At 36.9% G+C, this 21803-nt stretch overlaps 1 protein-coding gene across 2 annotated transcripts in view; it reads left to right on the top strand.

Annotated features, from left to right (window-relative positions):
* Positions 1 to 21803, top strand: part of PPP2R5C (protein phosphatase 2 regulatory subunit B'gamma) — a 76459-nt gene that overhangs the window by 27032 nt on the left and 27624 nt on the right. The window contains exon 2 of one of the 2 annotated variants that reach the window (XM_056493966.1): positions 1998 to 2121. The exons of the other annotated variant lie outside the window; for it this stretch is intronic. Within the exon in view, the coding sequence (XP_056349941.1) occupies positions 2028 to 2121 (94 nt within the window). The 5' untranslated portion in view covers positions 1998 to 2027. The remainder of the gene's footprint in view (positions 1 to 1997; positions 2122 to 21803) is intronic. 2 annotated transcript variants of the gene reach the window in all.

Consider the following 21803-nt stretch of genomic DNA (forward strand, 5'->3'; position numbering starts at 1 on the left):
TATAGATTAAAAACATGAAGTTTTTGAGGGTACACCTTCCCTGGTTTTGCCTACATTGTAAGGACAAAGGATTTGAATCTCTGTAGTCTTAGAGAAAAGGTCTAAAAAGTTCATGCAGTTTGTTCTGATGTTGTCAGAAGCAGGATCAACTACATTTATGTCACACATTGTTTGGTCATTTTTTAAATTACTAAAACTTTGCAGTTTTTTTTTCTTCAGTCTGCTTATTGTGAGAGGATTTCATTTAATTTCCTACCTAATCTTCTTTGAGGTAGGATGCATTTACTATTTGTAGTGAATGTAGAAAAAATTAATTCCTTCCACCTCCATAATTACTCCTTAAAGTACTCGGATATTCTCAGTCGAGTCCCTTCTGTTTAAAAACAAACCAACAAACAAACAAGCAACCCACACACCACATCAGAGGGCCTTTTTTTTTTTTTTTTTAAGTAAGTAATATTTTAAAGATTTGTTGTCTTTGGGTTTTCTCATCAGGTTTACAGCCAGGATGTACTACTTCAAACTGGGCCTTGTCAGCAATCAGTAAATCCAATTGATTTCTTTCTGTGTCTTATGGCTGATATTCTTCTTTTTTATATCCCAGTTAGTCTTTTCCCTTCACCAGTTGATCAATATTCAATACAGCTCTAACTCACCTTTGACAGTGTATTATTGTAGTGTGATATAATTTTTCTAACCAGGTAGATTTATGCCCTCTAATTCGTTTTTATTTCAAATTTTCATCAGCAAATTACCTAATGGAAAAGTGTCTTCTGATGTGCATCCTTCTTTTTGTTCTTTTTTGAGCAGATATAAATTAGGACAATATCATAGATTAAGTAATCTGTATACTCATTTGCACTGGTGTGTGACACATAATATTTGGGGAGAAGGGCATTTTGGAGACAGCAAAAGTAACAAGTAACAGTGCCAGTTCTCTGAACATCTCTCCCTGCAGACAAAGTGGTCCTTCAAATAGCACATTGTAAAAATAAATGTGCAAGTCTCATATGACAAAAAAAAAGGCTGCTCACAGTTGTGTTGTAAATACCTTAGATAATCGAACTAACAGGTTCAGAAATTATGCAGTGCTTTTTTTTATTGTACTTCTGAGATTATGCAGCAAAACTGCTTACATATGTGTATATACTGCTTCTTAGTCCTTTACTTTTCAGTAATAGTTTAAAAAGTTATTTATAATTACTGATCTTTTTAGAAAGGAAAACCAGTATTTTGCAATCCAAATCCAAATTTAGGAACATTAACATAAACTGAAGGCAGATCCATTTTTAGATTGATAGCAGCATCCAGGTCCATTTCTAGATTAAAAGAAATCTTCAGCATGAAACATGAGGTGTTTATCTGCTGCTTGTCATATATATGTATTTTTATTCGTGATGTACTAGAAACCAGTGGTAAAACAGTTCATGGAATGTTTATGAGGTTTTATATTTCTAAACCACCAATAATAATCCAATCTTACTGTGAACTAACTACCTTTTGTTATGACCCTTGAAAGCTAAAGTTGTAGATGTTGCCCTCAATGCTGTGTTACATTGAACATTGGTTTATAATCGTGGGAAACCGTGCTAAAGGAAAGGCTAAGGACAGAGGAAAAATAAAACTGCATGCGCTCTTCCTAGCAGGTGCTATTGAATATTATCGAGGGGGCGGGGGTACAACAGCAGCAATGAGATCATCCTGGTAATAATAAAAAACCCAAACCCAGCGCAGCAGAGCCGTCATCTCCGCAGCCGCTCCGCCCCTGCCGCGGGCGGCGCGGGGCCGGGGCCGCGCGGGCGCGGGCGCGGGGGGAGCCCCGCACCGGCCGCGCTCATTCGCGGCCTCCTCGGTGTCATTTGAAGTTGCTGCCGTCGGCCAATGGGGCTCCTCCCGCCCGCTGACATCACTCCCCAGCCAGTTCCCTCCAGCTGCAGAGCGCTTCAGTTTCTGTCTTTTTTTTTTAACTAAAATGGAGGCTGGTTTCTTGCCTTAAGGAATACAGTGTCGTGCCTGCTGGAGCCTAGATGTTGACATGTAACAGAGCTGGCAGCAGGATGGTGGTTGACGCAGCCAATTCCAATGGGCCGTTCCAGCCCGTGGCCCTTTTGCATATTAGAGGTGAGTTATTGTGCGTGTGAGAGTGAATCGCGACCCTCCGACGAGCGAATAAATGGCTATTGTGGAGCTCGGAGAAGGGGAGCAGGAAGTCCTTTGTAGCTCAGTCCCTCTCGGTTTGTTACAGCTGCAGTAAAACCGGCGGAGAGCAAAACCCATTTCCTATTAAGTCTGGGGAACATTTAAGAATTCATGAAGGCATTGCATACATAGTTAAAAGCAGGTTTTACAGCTTTCTGCCGTAACTCTCCCATCCCCCTTCCAAGCTTTGCTGATGTCAAAGGATGTGAAGTCACTACCCCAGAAAGCTACTGAGGGGGGGAGGGAAGAGCCAAGTTATCCCTGTATCGTTTCTGAGGAATAAGGACAAACCTTTGGTGTGCTTCAAAGCCTTTATTTGTTTGAATTGTTCAGATAGAGCTGCCTTAAAGTGCACTGCAGCTTTTAAAAGAATTGGAAGTGCCAGAGAGGAAGGGGGAGAAAAGAAGTGACACTTACTATGAAATGTATTTAGAAGGCATTTCCTAGAAGAGATGCGGTTTGGCTGAAACAAGCAAGCTCTTGTGTGCCTACCACGTTGTGCAGTTCTGAATGTTCTGTTCTTCACCGAATATGTTCTTTTGGGTTTATAGAATGAGTGCATTGCAAATTGCATTTTATATAATTTGAAAATATGTGTTGGTGTGACACTACTGTACAATATTGTGTGTGTATCTCGTTTTGTATTTTTTACTTACTGAAATTTTGCATTGTGTTGAGGGTTTTTGGTGTATTTTTTAACTGGCTCTTAAGCGACCAGTGCTTTTTTAATATCTGCCTTAGGGTGGTTCTGGTATAGAACTTTATGAAGGCAGAACATGTATTAGCTGGGATGAACACACCTTAAACAATGGTATTTATAGGCAAGAAACATAGTTGATAGAGTTCTTAATTACCTTTGCTTCTCAGCCTTCACTGGCATAAGCTAGATGCTAGTACTGGAAAGAATTTTTTTTTTTCATTAATACTTCATACACTGAGAAAATTTTCCTTTTGAAGTTTATAAACCTCAACTGTTCAGAAGTCTGTTCTTTTAAGTAGGAACATTTTAAAAAGATGTTCCTTTTAAAAGACCCATAACCTTCTCTGTCTGAAGAATGGATGAATTCTAGAAAACTAATTTTGATCTTTGGGGAGAAAACACAGTAAAATTCCCTTGATTTCATGTAGGGAATGTGCTTGTTGTCAAAGGATTATAAATGGAACTGCCTGACCTGTGGACTTTTCACTCTGTACAAATCATCTTCATTTTCAGTTAGATGCTGCCTTTTGGAAGGGGAAAAGCACCATCATTTAAAGGTGCAAGTTAGGAAAACGAATCAAGATTGGAATCAGAATGATTGTCCTTAATCCTTTGTCCCAATATGATAACAAGGTTCTTGTCATTGAACTTCTTATGCTGCCTTTGCTCCATTGTAATACGTAATTGTGGAAACAATTGATTTTGAGAAACTGTTCTGAAATTTACTTTTCCAAGACCTACGTTTTTGGTGCACTGAATAATACAGTAGTAATGAAGAGGTTAAAGGGTTTTGTGCTTTAGGGCTTTTTTGGTGGTACAGTTTTTTTCTGTTTGGTTGCAGTTTTTCAGTGGATTATGAGAGTAGACTTTCTTGTAAGCAATTAAAGAATAACTGGGAGATAGGTGTGGGGTTTTTTGGTTTTTTTTTTTATTTTTCAGGTGGCAGGAAATAAAATGAGTCTCTAGTATAGCCCAGAGGAGTTTCTTAGCACTGGGGGAGCAAAGCATCTCTTCCATGTATCCATGTGTGCAGAAGTTCCTTTGGGTATTTTATGTATACCTCATGTCACCAGCTGCATTGATGCTACCAGTACTGATGCTTCCGAAATGAAGCCTGTCACAGCAATATATACAAAATCAATGGCAGTAAAAATTAGCTAGTAATTCTGAAGACTAATGATATGTTATTACTGTCCCAATGCATGCTGCTTTTACAGTTGTCCATCTGCATCATCTTTCGTAATATAGTATAAAATTTCTAGTAGAAGTGTTCCTCTTGGCAACTGTAAGAGCTAAAACTTCAAGACCAAGGACAGGGGGCAGGGACACAAGCTCCTTGGGTATTTCTCATAGATACTGTTTGTTGAAATAGAAAAAATATTTCTTGAGCACCAGTTCCATAAAATTTTTCAAATTTTGAGGTGGTGTAGCTACCATATTTGAACTCAGTCTTGCTTCTAAAAATATGTGAAGCCTTGTGGAGTGTTAGTATTTGTTTGAAAATAAAAATTGCTATCTTACTTTTAAAGTTAATTCCAAAGCACTTTCTGTACCTGGATCATATGAAATATGTAATGTTTGCAGAATAAAAAGGGAATTTTTAGCAAGCGATGATGTCATGCCAGATCAGAACCTTTCTCCTGTGCATCCTGAGCTGTAGGTAGCCTTGTTGTCTGGATTGCTTACAGCTTTACCTAAACAACACAATTGGAAAAACACATGCAAGTGGTTTTTTAAAATTATGTTGGAGTCTTGTGAATAGGAAATAAGAATGCCAGAATTTTATTGGCTGCCATTGCTGACACTGGTATCTCCAACATCACCAAAAGAAGGAACAGCAGGTGCTTGTGGGATAGGAGGTGTCACAGCCACAAATACCCCATCCTCCAGCAGTTCATTTGGCTGCCAGTACTCAAGCTTATCATGGTTATGGTGCGGCCATGTAATCCTGAGTCAGACTGCTGTGGAAAGAGCTGTGAGTCGTGTTGGGGTTCCCCTTTGATTCAGGAGTTGTCTTTAGGCTCAGGCCTGTGACCTTGGTTGTTGCCTCAGCTGGGCTGCAGCTGTGTGGTTGTGCTGTCATGTGCCTTGCTGTTCTGGATCCCGAAGTGTTGACTACTCATCTTGGTGTCCCCCTTCACTGAGCACTTGTTCAGCAACCACGGGACTGTCGGCTGACCCTGCTCAGTGTCAGTATAGCTGCTCTCCTTTCTTCATTCGGGTACTGTGAGATTGCCCTTTGTCACAACCGTAGACTGTTGGCAGTTGTTCAAGAGCAGTGTGTAGAAATCAGAAATGCAGGTGACTTTTGACCCATTACTGGAAAATAACAAGCATCAAGAGAGCTTAATCCACGCTAAATGCAAGTAATGTGGCACCATTGCTGAGCATTATCTGCATGTGCTGAAAACATTGGCTCAGTGAGAGTGATTGCCCTGATGGGGCCAATGAGTGATTCTTTGGTCACCAACAGGCTCTCCTGGGGATCTGAGTTATGCTACTGCTGCACTGGTCTTCCTAGAGTACAAAGGTAGCTGAACATTATCCCTTGGATTGTCCCTGATTGTCATAATGTACTGAAAACTTAGTTGTATTGGAGTGATATAAAGCTTCCAGGAAAATTACAATTTCAGTTATAGCCATAGAATAACTACTGTGGTTTGTGATATTGGGTAGAGACTTGACCTTGTGAAACAAATGTAGATAAAGGAACTCATCATGGGATATCTGCATGGAGAGCTCCTTTAGGATCTTTGTGCATCAATGGGCCATTTGCAATCAAGATTAATTATGACAGCACAGAGTGTGATTAGGCATTGTGAGTTTAGCATTTTTACAGCAAGGAGGAAAGCAGATCTGGATGGTGTTTTCAGGATGCATCCGTCCTTATGGAGCCTTCTGGCAGCTAAACACCCAGGGTGATGGAAGTGCATTCAAGGCTCTGACAGGATGAGCCACATAAGCAAGGTGAGGCTTGGGAAAGGGAAACATTTTGATTTCCATCTCAGCACTTCAGTAGCTGTAAAAGCTGCATGGATTAGACAAACAGTAAATGTTTGTCACTAGACTTCAGAGTTACCAGTTTGTATTTACTGTTGAGAGTTCAAAACCATAACTGTTGCAAAGAGTGTAGTAACAGGTGGAAAATAATAGTAATTGTTCTGTGAGCAGAATATGAATACTCAGAGGGGAGCAGACATTTTTCATTAGTGTTGGTAAGAAAAAATCCCATAATATTGTTTTGTCAGAGCATAGAAGTAGCCCAGATGCCAGTGTTTTCATGAACTCAAGACAGATATTTTGAACAAAATGCATATAAAACTCTGTTCTGATCTGCAATGGCAGAATTAGCAGGATGTAAAGGTTACTTTAATGGCTTAGTTGCTGACTGGCTGGAACTGGTAATGTCTGTTCATGCTTTTCAAAAATTATTTTCAAGATGTTTTGCAAGACATACTGAAAGTTGTGTGGGAAGAAGGGTGAGAACACCCTGATACTGTGTCAATGCAAACTGATGCTTCCTGTAGGCCAAAACATGTTTCAAATATCTCATTGTCCATCCTTCTCCTTTGCCTTCCAGGGCAGCAAATGCTGTTTGACAGATTTGACTTGTCATTATTTAAGTTACTTTAGATTTTGTGCAAGATGCTCTTGACTTTTTTTCAGAGATGATGTGATGTTAACTTTATCCATTTTTTCTATGTGTTGCTTGTTCATCTTGAGTGAGGGATCATGGGAGGTAGTTCAGATTCCACCTTTACATAGTGTTCTTCAGGGCAGAAAGTGTCAGTGGCAGTGTTGCTGTGATGTAAATATCTGAGTATTTAGATAGAAATTTGCATGTTCCCAGAAGGTGGTGAAAGATCATTGTTTAGTTGGGCAATTTTTATCTTAAAGGAGAAAAGCTTGGCACTTTCATTTTAGAAAGAATCCATCGTATGTTTGTCTTGAAAAATAATTCACCTGAAAATACTTCTATCTAACCACAGTTGCTAAAAACTGTTCTTGGACTGTTGGTTTGTAGGAATTGTGTCTGAGCTAAAAGAAGAAGAAAGAATTATCCATTTTGTAGTTAAATGGTAAGCAGAGCTCAAAACCCTCACTTCAGAAGTAGTACAGATGAAACTCAGCAAGCAGAACATTAACCATTTACCTCATGATGTACAAAGGAGGTTGAAAGAACTGAATTTGTTTGGCCTAAAGGAAGGAAGGTTAAGGGGAGATTTGATCCTTGACTAACTGATGGGAGGGTTTAGAGCACAGAGCCATGCTTTTCTCAGATATCCACAGTAAGTGAATAAGAAGTAACCAGTATGACTTGGCAAATACTGGACATTGCAATTGTACACAAGGTGAAAATATTTTCACAATAGAAGTGGTTAAAAGCTGCAACAAAATTCCAAAAGGGCTGTGAAATCTCTGGAATTGGAGATACTTTGACTGGAGAGCAGCTGGATTTATGTAGTGGGGGATTAGACTAGCAGAAATGAACTGTCCCTTCTGGTGAAAATTACTCTCTGATTCTATCATTGTTTGGTGCTTATGGGACCAAAAAATGACTGACCTTGCTGTAACATAAAAATATTACAATATGAATTTGAATGTAGTTTGGTTTTTTTTAAGTTCGAAGAGCAGTATTCTTACTGTAAACTCTATTTATGCCCCTTCTTTTCCTTTTAGTTACTAAGGCAGATTTTATAATACTTGATCCTAGCACGCCTTTTAGTAGTACTTTTGCTTCTGTTAACTCGCTATTTTTTATGTTAATGGTGTTTTAAATTATTCTTACCATGTTTTAGCAAACTGTTAAAGAGGGGTGACTGGAACTGCATGCAGTATTAAAAACATTGGCATGCTAAAAGGATGTTTTATTAATTTCAAAATCTTCAGTTAGGAGCTCAGGAGCCATCAATACCTTCTGAATAAGATAGAATTAATAAATGTATACAGGCAGCTATTTCACTCACATTTCTTTACATTTATCAGCTTTTGGAAAGATCTAATAGATTGAATTAATTTGCTCAGTAGTGTGAGATTTTTTTCTAGCCTTTTTTGACAAGTTTGAATTGACAATGAGTACAGCTTTTAACAAACTGTGTGACCTTGCTATTCATCTTCTGTGATGTTTATGAAAATGTTAAACAGTGTCATTTCTAGCACATCCTTACAACATGTTTGTAGTAATCTTCCTGCATTATAACAACATTATGTTAAAAATATAAAAATCACAAGATAATTACTTACCAACTTTCTAATACTTTCCAAGAATTTGATATATTTCAAGCATAATTTCCTTTACATGTGCTGAGTTTGCCTTTTTGGGGGTATTAATATTTTATTATACTCTGAAACTAGCTTATTCTGATTATAAAAGCATACCTAGAAATCTCAAAGTCACCTTTCATGATACTGATTTCTTCCTCTTAGTATGTTCTGCAGGAGAAAATGAAGCTGGTTTACTCCTTCTGTATTTTCTGTGTAACTATAATCTTCACCTTCGTGTGCATCTCGCACCTTCCACATAAGTAGATATTTTAAGGTTGGTGAACTTAATCAGTCTGAGCATGTATGTTTATTTAAATCTTAATTTTCTTTAATTCTTTAGTACATTTAATTCAGTGAACATTTAAGGCACAGTCACTCCTTGTTGTGACAAGTGACTAAAGTTTTCCTGGGGAGAAAGGTACATAGAGGAGACATCTTCATTTTCTTCTGAGATGTTCCATAGTAGTGATGAACTGTGTTCATTCTCTGAGTGAATTTAAATTTTAAAATGGAAGGCTTGTTTGTACCTTTGTGGAAATATTTCCGTGCAAAAGACCTTCAAAACTTTTTTTATCCTTTTTGCCAATCCAATAAATGGAATTTCCCATGGTCAGCATGTACCTTCTATCCTGGTTGTGGGTCCTCGTTGTTACTGGATTTTGATCGAATGGATAAACCTCAGTTGAGATTTAAAGGAGATGAAAATGCTTGTTCTTCTCTTTTCTCCCCCGTTAGTCTATTATAATTTGGTAACCTGAAGGGATGAGAACAAATATCAACCTTGTTTTGGGCTGTTATGTTTCTACCAAGCCACCTGGACTCCATTAGTACATGGCTTGACTCCTGGAGCTCACAGTCATCCATCTTGCCAAAAGTTCCCAATTTCTCCTAGAAAATTTTGAGCCACTGCTGCTCTTTAACATTCCTTAATGACTTTTACACTTAATTGTTAGCTTTGAAACCCATCTGCTGTTCCTTTCTGAAAGTGTTGCCTCAAAAAGGAGAAGCGAGTGCATCTTCCTCAAGGATGAGCAGCAGTTCTATTCTTAATGAACTTAGGCTTCTTGTATACATCAAATTATGAAAATTTTCATCTGTTAGTATTAGATAATCACCTGAATTATCAAATATTGGTACAAATGTTGTTGTATTACTTATTGTACTGTTTTGCTAGATCTTTTGGAAGGACATTCAGACATTGCCAGACATAGACGGATGGTTTTTTAATGTATCTAGCAGAGAAACTCACGGGGGTTGTTTTCAGTATTTGACCAAAAGCAGATGCAAAGAAGGTTGCTTAGTTATTTTTCCTGCTTCTTTTAACATGGTGACACACTTATTAACTCTCCATTTACCATGGATCACTTTCTGTCAGAGAGTGTATTTTACCTGGCTACTGCTTTTACTCTTTGTTCTCTGTTACTCTCCCTTGCTTGACTTTGTTGGGTTGTTTTTACCTCTGTATAGACCCCTTGCTGATATGAAGCGTGTATGTATAGACTCTTCTGGAAACAATGAGGATGTTAAGTGTTCACACTGCATGTAAAATATCTGAGGGCATGACTGTAAAATGTCTCTAGAGGGGACTTTTTGTTGAGCTAAAAATACCATTAAATTATAGGACGGTAGTCAGCTGGAATTTTTACATTACTTTTACTGACTCATGGAATAATATGTATGCCCTTTCAAGGAAGCAGAAATGGTTGCCCTCAAATTTTTATTCATACTATATTGTGATGGTTGCTGTGAAATACATTTTAAAGTAATAATTAAGTATCTGTTTCTGTGGAAAATTTTAATTTCCATTTCTGTTTGAAACTTAACGATTAATTAAGACTTCTCTAAAATCAGCGAATTAATTCCATGTGCTATCAAATAGTTAGCTACTGAAACTGCTCTGTAAACCACACAGATGAGGTGAGCACCAGCAATATTTAATAGATACAGGATTATTTGCATCATATGCAGACAAGATGTTCATCTGGGGAGGTGGCTTTTATGATCTCGTCTTCCTGCCGGAGGTGGACACCTCGTACAAGTGAAAGTAGAGTCTCAGAAGGCTCATGGAGCTGGTGCCTACCCTTGGTGTGCACCATCCTGTCTCAGGTGATAAAACTGAGATAAATGATGTTTTAAAGCCACATGCGTGCATCCTTTAATCATTTCCACTTAATGCACATACAAGTCATGTGGCACCATTTCTGCTCTAACTTGCCAATTAAGTTTTCTTTCATAAAACTATAGTTAAACTTAGGGGTGGGATCTGACTCTGAGTTGTTATCAGTAGTGGAAGTGACAGTTTTGTGTCAGTTTTCAAGTTTTGTGTCAATTTTCGTTGTGTCAGTTTGCTCTTGTTACTGGTAGCAATCTGAATTTTTATGAAGTAAATATTTTCTTCGTAAGTTGCACAAAGAAAAAATTATACATGAAATGTAAAATTTAAAAACTAATTTTAAAATTGTTCGTTTGGGACTTTTCTAATTTGTAGAAGCCTACCAATTTGAAGCACTTTTTCATTTTAAAGATTTTTATGGAAGCGTTTAAATTTGCATTTTGGATGTGTAGCTTCACACAGCCTCTAGAACCAAATTCTGTTATTACTTTTATATTTCAAGTGAGTGCATAACAATGTCAGTGATGTTTCAAACGTGTTCTGTGTTCATTCAAGTCATGTTGGAAAGAGAACTTGAACAAAATTATCAAAGCCTACAAAAAACAAATATGGTGTCTGTTCTTTGGGTGTAATAAGTTTTTCTTCAAAAAAATTTCCAAACAAACTAGTTGTAACACTAGAATCTTTCTTCTAACCTATTCCCAGAATATTTTTATACTTTTTGCTCCTATTACATCTAATCTTCCATGTAGTGTCTTAAAATCCAAAAACTGATGTACAGGGGTTTTTTTGAGGACTTTCTTAAAGTTGTTTTCATGCTATAAAAACTTGTTGTTCTTGTCCCAGTACAAAATTAAGATTTTTATGAGATTTTTGAATCAGAATATTACACATTGTCTCAAAAGCAAAATTTTGAGTGGATACTTTGCTGCATAACTTCTCTCACTTCATATTGTTGGAACTCAGTAATCATTAATGTATCTTAAGGAATAAAGCATTCTAAAGCTTGTAGTTTGATGGAAGAAATTAAAACAAGTTGCTTTCATTGCAAATTAAATTTTCTATTAAAAAGGGAAAATGTAAATAGATTAATAAATATTTTGGAAAATATTCTGGGACTGAGATGTCTTAACATATCCAGAACTTCTGGACATGTAAGGAGTCAGTCTTGGATTCATAGTTAATACAGCCAATCAACTTGTTTGTGCCCTGTAAGTTTATGGATTATTAGAGGCTCCAATTTAAATGTATTCCATACTGCAGTTCACTCTTTCTCCTGTGTGAGAGGGGTAGAAATTTGGTGGAAATTATCAGCAGAATGTCAGCTTTTCAGGCAGCTAAGCAATAGGGACACTATTTCTAATAGGTACATTTTCAGTTCTTACTAGAATTCCTTTGTGAGACTGGAGATTAATTTGACTGAAGGCATCTGTTGAAGCAAATGTGTACGTTTTCAGACAAATGAGATACAAGGAAAATAATGATGGATTGTGCAGGAATAATTCTTGAGTTAAATGGGAAATCATTGTGCACTTAATTCCTGACAAATATGCAGGTATCTTGTATCTTTAATCTTCTTAGATGTTGAAAGTATGTATTTTTAAATGGACATAGTTGGCTTTCTACTTATTTGAATCAAAATTTTCATTGCTGGAAAGTAATTTTTATTTCCTAACTGCTCATAATTGCTCTTAGCATTTGAACATGGCCAGTGTTGACTGCTAAGCAATTTACTGATCTAGTTCTAAATATACTTCTTTATTTTCTTACCAAGTCATTGTTTCTGTGCCTCTTGATCATTTTTTTTTACCTGTATCCCCTCACACAAGGCAGCTAAGTTTCACAGGATATGGGACTACGAAAGGGTTATTCAAAACTATGCACTGAATTGGAGTTTTTTCTCAGTGGATACAAAAAACAAACTAAAATTAAAAAAAAAAAATTAAACAAAAAACCCAAGCAATCAAACAAGAAAATACCCAAACCAACCAAACAAAAGCCCTACCACACACCCCTCCCCCCAAAAAAAAACCCAAGCATATACAAAAAAACCCTGTACTAGAACTAAGCTTGCAGTCTACTGAAGTCTATTAAGAAACTACTCTTAAGAAAACCACAAAAGCCCTGTTATTTCTGGTGAAAACACTTCTGCATATCTTGTAATGATGTGTGACAATTTGAGATGATTTAGATGATGTTCAGCCATTCAGGACCTTAGTTTACGTCTTAAGCTCAGTGTGACCTGTGCTGTTTAAGCACTTCCTATGAAAAAAGACCCGTCCTATTTTTAATTTTAAATGGAATGGAGAATTTAGAAAACTAAATCAGAGTTTTCCTCAAGGAAGGTTTGTGTAAATTTGTGTTAATTTCAAAATAAATGTTTGCTTCAGACAAGGAAGGATGTGCTTATAATTAACTAGAGTTCCTGCATGGGGACTGGGCATTTGCTTTAGGTTGCATTGGAGTGTGAAACACATCAGTTAGTTCATGGAAAAGCCGGGGGAGCTTTTCTTCCTGCTCTGTAATTTATTGTGTCATCTATTTCTAATCCTACACAAGACCCAGTTTGTGATACCTGTTAATGATTATTCTACATGTCATCATTAAATTTACCAATTTTGGCATTCAGAAGCATCCAAGAGAAAGCAAGCAGCAGCCCCCAGGTTTAGCAAATGTACAGCAAGTGAGGAGAGGGGAAGGCAGTCTGTTAGACTCTGGAAAAGGAACCAAGTTACTTTACATTTTGGCAGTTGTGTGTTCTTTGAATTGTATTTATCATGGATATGTGATAGGTACTATTGATTGAAAAGTTATTCAGACTCAGAGCAATATCTGGTTTATGTGTGGAGTTTGGGTGTGTTTAAGGAAACAGCACATTTGCTTATAGCAGATGGTTAGACTTGATTACCTGATACTTATTTCATCCAAGTGTCCAGAGTGGCAGAGTTTATTCAGGTTTATGTGTTTCTTCAGTTTTCTTAATACAGTCTTCTGAGTTACACCATACACTGCAGTTAAGTTATAGAGCATAACTGAGGTCTGGCCTCACGACAGTAGTACTTCATTTTCTCAGAGAGACTGTTACATATATTTTAAAACAATTCTAAAGTTTTCAAACACATTTAAGAATACTGGATAACTTGAAAGTAGATTCAAGCACACTCTAGTGGCTATGAAATTGAGGGGTTTTCTCTGGGTCTTTTTGTGTTCAGAAGTGAGATTTGGTGTCATATTAACCGTATGTGTGCCAGAAAACTTTATTGAGCATTCCTTATCTCATTTCTCTCTTTCCCTGCTAAGACACTTTTTTTCTTCCATTGTCTATTTAATTATCCTCCTTGCCATTTTTCTCCCTCATTTTCAGGTAGAATTTCCATTTCATTAGCTCAAGCCCATTTCGGCTTGTTTCACATGTCATTTCCTGTATAATCATTCCTGTTTTCCTCTTTATGCTACATTGCCTTTAAAGTATTTATGCACTTATCACTTTTACTTTTCACTTTCTGTTCTTAAATGTTTTAATATAGTGTAAAAATCCTTATTTCTCTTAACTATGATTACAAATATCCTCTTAAGGTTTTTTAAAATTTCACATGGTTTTTAATAAAACAGTTGAATTCTGATAAAACTCCTTGTAAAGCAAGAGCTTGGTTCAGAATGGCATTGGTCCACTTTTGAAAAATCATTAGATAATTTGGTGTGCACTGTTGATCAACTCTTATCATTGTTAGACTTATGACTTACACCTGAAATAAAGTTACTGGCAGTAATTTCAGTGCTTCAGGTTGTTTAGTATGTAAAAATTATGCCAAATAGTTTAAAATGACAGCAGACCTTCTTTCCTATTTCATTATTAATCAGTCCTTAATATCTCCCGTCTCAAATCTTTGACAGTTAAATGTCATTACTTAATTCCTCTATCCTCAAAACCATGGTGTAATCTCTTTTAGGAGATAGCTGCAACCAGAGATGGATTCCCCAATGGCTGGAGATTTCAGAGGGGATTAGTGTTGTAAAGCACCTGCTTTGAGCCTCACTCTGGGACTGACAAAGCATGTGCTTCTCATTCCTCTCAGGTCTTCTAAGCTGTAGGATTCTTGAAGTGTTGTGGGGTTTTTTTCTCTCTCTCTTTCTTTTTTTCAATTGCTGTTTAATTAGTCTGGTAATAGCTCATTTGATTCTAACAGACTTCTTTATTACGTGGAAAAATATATTAGTTTAAAAGCCTCACAATCAAATGAAAAGCCACTCTTTTGAATGAAAATTTAGCCAAGAGATTTCTTTATTTAGAAACCAAAAATCTTAAATGCTATGTACCTTAATGAATTCCAACATATTCCTCTTGCCTTCCCCTCCCCACTCCTGTATCATAGAATCATATTATAAAATGGTTTAGATTGGAAGGGACCTTAAAGAGCTATCAGTTCCAACCCCCGTGCCATGGATTGGGACAGCTTCCACCAGACTGGGTTGCTCAAGCCCCATCTAACCTGGCCTTGAACACTTGCAGGGATGGACATTCTCAGCACACCTGTTCCAGTGTCTCACCACCCTCACAGTAGAGTTTCTTTCTAATGTCTACACTTAACCTGCCCTCTGTCAGTATAAAGCCATTACCCCTTGTCCTATCTCTTCATTCTCTTGTAAAAAGGTCTCTCTCCAGCTCCCTTGTAGCTCCTTTACATACTGGAAGGTGCTGTAAGGTCTCCCCAGACTACTTTTGTATACAGGAGAACCCCAACTCCCACAGCCTGTGTTCACAGATGAGGTGCTCCAGCCCTCTGAGCATCCTCATCATCCTTCTCTGGACTTGCTCCATCAGGTCCCTGTCCTTCCTTTGTCAGGGACCCTGGAGCTGGACACATGATTAGGATTATTTTCATACACAAGGTGTCATAGGTGAAATAACTTTTTTATTGTAAGTGTAGTTATAGCTTGATCCAGGCTGCAGACTGGCATAGAAACAATATCAATGCTGTTGCTTTATTAAAATGTAAAATTTGAATGCTTATTACTAAACGGAATTTTTTTGATGGAAAGAAGACATCTTTAAATAAGATGGAGTACCCTGCGTGCCCAAAAATTGAACTACTTGAAAATTAAATAAAAGGCACTTGCTTTTGAATTTTATGTAGAAAATGTGCCACATGTTTATAATTTATGTATTGTTTTTAAACCTTATTTTCTATTATATTAAGGAAGTAGTTATGTTTTGTGTGTCTATCACATTTTGGTTGTCAGCTTTTCAGGTGAAAATGTGAAACAGTGGCAGGTAGGAACAATGCAATTTCTTCAAACACAGGGAAATATAAGGCAGGATTTTTTACAGTTAAAAATTTCTATTATCTTAAGAACACCCAAAGGTATTTCTGGTAGCAGCTCAGTTCCTTGAATGCAGAGGAGTGAACATTAGCCTGTAATTGCAGCTGGTTCTCATTCCCATGTCTCTGGAGTACCTGCACAGGTGCTGAACATCACGGGGCTGTGTCAGGGCAGCTGATGAAGATGAAGGACACTTTGAAAGTCTCAGTTCACTCTCCAAGTACTGCTTGAGACTGGACATTTCCCTTGTGCACCCACCTACTCTTCTCAGCTCACCTTCTAGCTGTCCTTGAACAAAACAGCTTTACTTTGATAATAGCTAGTTGGAGTAAAGTATTTTCTTGTAATCCTTATGGAAGCTCTAAGTACCTGTAAAATATTTTTAATTACTGATCAAGAGTTTTTTGGGATTCGTGAGCTCGTAGTACCTGAGACAAAGTCTATCTGCACTTCAGTGTCCTGTTTCTGATGGGAGATGTTTAAAGTGTTTAAAAAAAAACCAAAAAAACAAACAACAAAAAACCATTAATGTTTACAGGCCTCCTACATGGTAGTTGGAGAAGGACCTTAAACTTACAGCTCAAGTCTTTTAGAGTAAGCCTGTATTCTTGATGACACTTTACAACACTGACATGTACATCACTTCAATAGTGAGATAAAAAACGGAAGTTTATTCCTCTTCTGTGCCACTTAAAATGTTTCTGTGTTGTGCTTTCTTGAGCTAAGTACTAGCACTCTGTTTTTCCATGAGTGTTCCTGTGGCTTTTTGGTCACTGTTGTAATTTTTCTTGTTTTCAGCATTTCTTTTGGCAAAGAAATGTTTCTGCAGGATCAATAAATAAAACAATATAAACAGCAGTATTTTCTATGTATTTGTTAGTCCAGTGCATCTATAAAACTACTTGCCTGCTTTGAGTTATGTGCAGCCAAACTCCCACTCCTAGAGTTGCTAGTATTAGTATAAAATGTATTGTGTATAATTTTAGTACGTTCTTGTATTCCTTGAGTTTATTTTTATATGCTGCTAAAAGAAATAGCTTAAATTAAATTTGTCCATGCATGAATTGGAAGCTTTCTTTCATGTACCACCCACTTCCACTTATTACCAATATCATGTGTTGTGATAGAATTCTCTTAATGGTAGACTGTCATCCTTAATTAGTGCTATTGTCATAATGATTTCAGTAAAATCACTGAAAACTATAAAAAATTGGTCGCATAATAGAAATGCAATAAAAATCATTCCAGAATAGTGTTTCTTGCTTTGAATTAGGATGGTAATTAAACAATTTCAAAATAAGGTAAATGTTTTAAATGGAATTTTATCCATTGTTAGTTCAGCGTTCGTAATATTCTATTTATTTCTAATTCTTCTCATTTTTAAGGACTTGATCACTAGTTTTGGAAAAAGTATTAGTTCTGGTACACCCATGCTATGACAGAGTATGTTCTCCTTTTCAAACTGTGTAGTTCCTCTGCCTTTGTCTCTGACAATTTCCATTTGTCTTACTCCAGGCACTGAACTCTTTATTCTTTGAAAAAATGCTGCTGTGGTATTGTCAACTGAAGTGTTTTAAGAGAATGTTACAAGATACTAGACTCCCCTTGTTGAAGTACAACTATAAAGGGCATCGTACAAAGCTTCAGTAAAGCTTTAATGCTGCTTTTTTTGCAGATGAACATCAAATTGGAAATGCACTAATACTTTTGACATGCAGAAAGGACCATGTGGCCAGTAAATTTAGGGATATCCTCTGGGTAGCACCCTACTTGACAATTAAATGTTGTTTTTCCAAATCATTAATAATTCTAGTTCTTCGTTAGGGTTGCTGACATGTTTCATGAGATGTTTTGTCTGCTTGCAAGCAGAAGTCATCCTACATGCTTCAATTTTTGCTCTACACCAGTGTATTAAAGAAGCAGTTACTTTGAGCATATGATTTTGTTTGTCTTTTTTTCTATGACCTTGTTTTTGCACATGCTTCTTCCCTTTTTTGTGGTGTTATTCTGTGGCTTAAACTTCTGTGTATCTTTCTGTATGAAAAAAATCTAGCTGCCCATTTAAAATGAGAGGAGCTTTATTTACTGTGTGTGCATAGTCCTGATTGGTAACTGTGGGTATGTGATAGTTTAAAAGAAAAAAGAGCTACTTTTCTTTCAATGATATAGGGACATGTCAGCCAACCAAATATGGTACCTCTGCTAAGCTTTTATATATGAGTAAAATGTATTCACACAACTGAGATGAATCTTGCCTTCTGAATGTATATTTTGCAAATTGTTAACCATATCTCTTGTTTTTGCTTTTACAATGATGTAGTATAGTGAGTTTTACTGGCCACAAATTGTGTTTTGTGGCAGGAATTGCATCAGCTCTTCTCTGTGTCAGAATATGACCTAAAACTTGAAATTCAACCTTATCTCAGTTCCAATCTGTATTAGAAATCATCTGTTTTTTGTGACATCTCTGGGTCACCCACTTACCCTGCCTTGCCTTTTGTCCTCCATTCAGCAACAATTACATTACACTGCTGTCACAGAAAAATGAGCTTCAATGAAAAAGGTAGGGGATGGATCTATCATCTGTGCCCAGTGATGTCACAATTACAACACAAAACTAAAAATATAACTTAAGATTTGAAGGAACATGAAAAATATAATTGAGAAAACTATAAGATCCCTGCAGTCCTACATGCAGTCCTATTTGTGTGTCATAGAATATTTAACATAAGCTGAAAATGCAAACTTCAGTATTTTCTAGTTTATTTTTACTTTAGCTAATTTTCTTAAAAACCAGGAAAAATTTGTTTTAATATGAAGACATCTTGATTTGTTAGAATGTTCATGTGTTTTACTTCTGTAGCTGGTCTATAAATTGCAAAAGAAAAGGTGGGGATGATAGCTCCTGGGTGCAAACCAGTGCCACATCCTGGCTGAGAAGCACATGAGGTCAAGGACAGCTATCAGTGTGAAATCTGTTTGCAGTGAGCAGTAAGAATTGCTGAAGACATGCCTGAAGCTTCCAAAGATTCTGTTTCCATACAGAGTTCAGTGTTCTAATTTAAGCTTTTCCAGTCAATTATTTGTTTTCTGCTAAGGCACTTGGTAGCTGAGTACCTCTGATCTTTACCTGGCTGTTTCAAAGGGAAATATGGAAGTGCTTCCTTTCAGAGTGAGACAATGGTCTAGTTAATCTGATAATAAAAGCACAGCTAGTATCAGTTGTAAAGTGGAAAGTAGCTTATTTTATACTCATCAGTATACAGAAAAGTCTGGCAAGGCCACAGGTTAAGATGATGTTGTAAATTTTATACTGAATAGCTATTTCTGTATTGATACTGTTAAAACAGAAGGGGCAGAGCTTGCATATCTGTAGGTTGTATAACTTGATCCAACAGTTATCCTGTAATTGTAAGGAAAAAAAACTCTGAGCAACCCAAACAAGACAAAAAGCTGATCCCTCTTCCCAGAGACATACCTTGCTCTCATGCTACCATCTTTTGATACTTTTTCCAGTGTATATTTTTCTCTTACAAAAAAGAACAGTTGGGTGCAGGCTTAGGCATAAAATATACCATAACAGATTTCTGTAAAACTGTGTCAGGAACTGATATACCTTCAATCCAAATATAAGACTGACCTTCTTTGGGATTACAACAAACGGTGTTCCTATTCCAGTAGAAAGGCAAAAATAATACTCATTTCAGGTATAAGTACTGACAGGCGTAAGTGTTTGAGTGAATAAAAAAGATTATTCTACTGCTACTGTTTAGAAGCAAGTCCTGTGAAGATTACGTAAATCATTGCTACCAGTTGGGGAAGGAGAGCAGAATATATATGGGGTTTTGGTTTGATTTGACTGGGAGTGAGGGTGGTTGGTTTTTGGGGTTTTTTTTTAAAGAAACATTGCTCAGTGAATAGCTCTAGGTATCAGTTCTAGTGTAAGTTTAAGGAGTAGCTTCTGAATAACTGTGACCTTCCCACAGTCATTGGAGAATGGAGCACCAGAGTTGCACAAGTAAGGAATTTTTTCTCTAATGGCTTTCTCTTCAGGTATGCTGGCTAATTAAGCAAATGGAGGTGAGGGGTTATCACTTAATTGAACGGGTAGATGATTTGGAAATCGGCATGCAGTTAACTGAAGGAACATAAGCAGATAGTCCCTGGCAAATGTCTGAGGATCAGTGACTTGTTGGGTGTGCCAGAGTTGATCTGCAGGTGTGCAGACATGGTCTGCACAAAAATTATGGGCTTCTTAAGTCATCTTCTTAACCCCTTCTGCTTGGTATCATGCTGAAATCATCCTTTCAAACCTTAAAAGTGGGGATGACCCTGGTTTCAAGGCAACTATTCCAAACAAAGTACTAGAAGAGATGTGAGGTCCAGACACTTGAAAGCTGTGAATGAACAATCCTGAAGGGGGGGTTATGTCTCACCCAAATAAATAAAACACAGTTCATTACAAATATGTGTGGTTCTCAGTCTGTGTGAAGATCTCTCAAATAATGGGGATGACTGAGGTACTTAAATTAGTTGAGCCACCTAAGAATAAATGGCAAAGTAGGTAGTTGCCTAGCTGAGGGTGTTTCTTGACCTTCTTAGTTGTCAGTCCTTAACTTTCACTGTTAGTGGTAATTACAACTTTAATGCTTCCTCTTTTAAGGTTAGTGTTCTGTAATCACTGTAATTGTATGTCCATTACTTCTATAATTATAGTCTGCATTTAGGCTTTGAATTTTGTGGAGTGTGCATTCATAGCACAGTATCCCTAAGTGTAACTGTCGTTATGCTTCAGGTTGAACCACTTTCCATTTTACAGTTAATTGGGGAAAGGTAACCACTTTGTACGTCTGAGTCTTTTTTACATTCAGGTCATAAATTTGGCTGGCTTTCAGTATGCAAACTTCTCAATTAATTACTTTTTTGGTATTTTCTCAGGAGAAATTATTAATTGCTTTAGATTTTAATTCAAATAAACAAAAGCATGGGTATTCAGATACAAAATTTGTGTGGCTTTGTTCACAACACTGGACAGAAATTTTGGTTTATTTGTCAGAAAGTTCTTGCTCTGCATAGGGACACCTGTTACCTAACACCTTCTTTGTTCTAGAATTCTGCACTGTCCCAGGTATCTTGGTTACACCAAAGTCTAACTGATTGTGGTTTCTTTCATGAAGGCTACATTTTTATTCTGTGTGCTCTTCAGGGCTATTACTAAACGGTGTTTTCTAACTGGAGTTATTCTTGAGAAAATTAGGTGCATGTAACTTTAAAAAAAATTGCCAGCTGTTTGAAACCAAATAAGCCTTCCAGGTTTATTATATCAAAAATGCTTTGGAAAGCAACTTCATGAGAGAGGAGCTATTTCAGTTTTGTTATCATAGGAAGATTTTCAGGCACTTATAAGGAGAGCAACTTGTATTTAAACAACTGGAGTGTAGATCTGTTGCACATTCAGTTAGTTAGATTGTATATACACATGTGCTTGTATTCAGTAATACCACTTGAAATACTTGGTGGATCTTGCTGCTTGTGTAAGAAGATTCTAGCATTTTGTGGTACTCCAAGGAAAAAGTCATCAACTGGAAGAAGAATTGGGAGTAAATTGCAGAACTATTTGCAAAGTCAATCTAGTCCCATTTTTAACATCATATTACTGCCTTAGTAGTTTGTATCTAATAATAAAAAAGTCATTATGCAGAAACATAAAATGTGTTATGGTATAAACTCAGGCAGACTCTGTGGCATGTTCACATTTCATGTCTTAAGCTTCATGCTGTAATCATGTGACCATTTTAATTGGACACAAGTTTTTGCTTCAGTCAAAGCATGGTACTGCTTTCTTTACCTCTGGCCAGTTATCTAGTATTTCCTAAATATTTAAGTCCTGATCCTGGAAGTTTTTGCTGTGTATAATTCTTAATCTCACATATATCTGTCATTTTAATGGTCATGGGATTACTTAAGCAAAACACAAAGCACATACAGGCATTTTTTCAAGTATGTATTTTTTTCCATGCAGTGTCTGTTTCAGGCAAGGGCAAGTTATGCATCACTGTTGCAATTTTTTTAATCATCCTGACATGTACACAGTATTTCAGTGGGGTTCATACTCTGGAACATGATATTCCTGAAAAGTTGTGTGAAGATTTAGAAGGTTTGTAATCTTGTAATCTTAAACACTTCTCTAACTGTTTCACAAAG

This window comes from Oenanthe melanoleuca, chromosome 5 (assembly GCF_029582105.1).
Source record: "Oenanthe melanoleuca isolate GR-GAL-2019-014 chromosome 5, OMel1.0, whole genome shotgun sequence".
In the NCBI taxonomy this organism is placed as follows: domain Eukaryota; kingdom Metazoa; phylum Chordata; class Aves; order Passeriformes; family Muscicapidae; genus Oenanthe; species Oenanthe melanoleuca.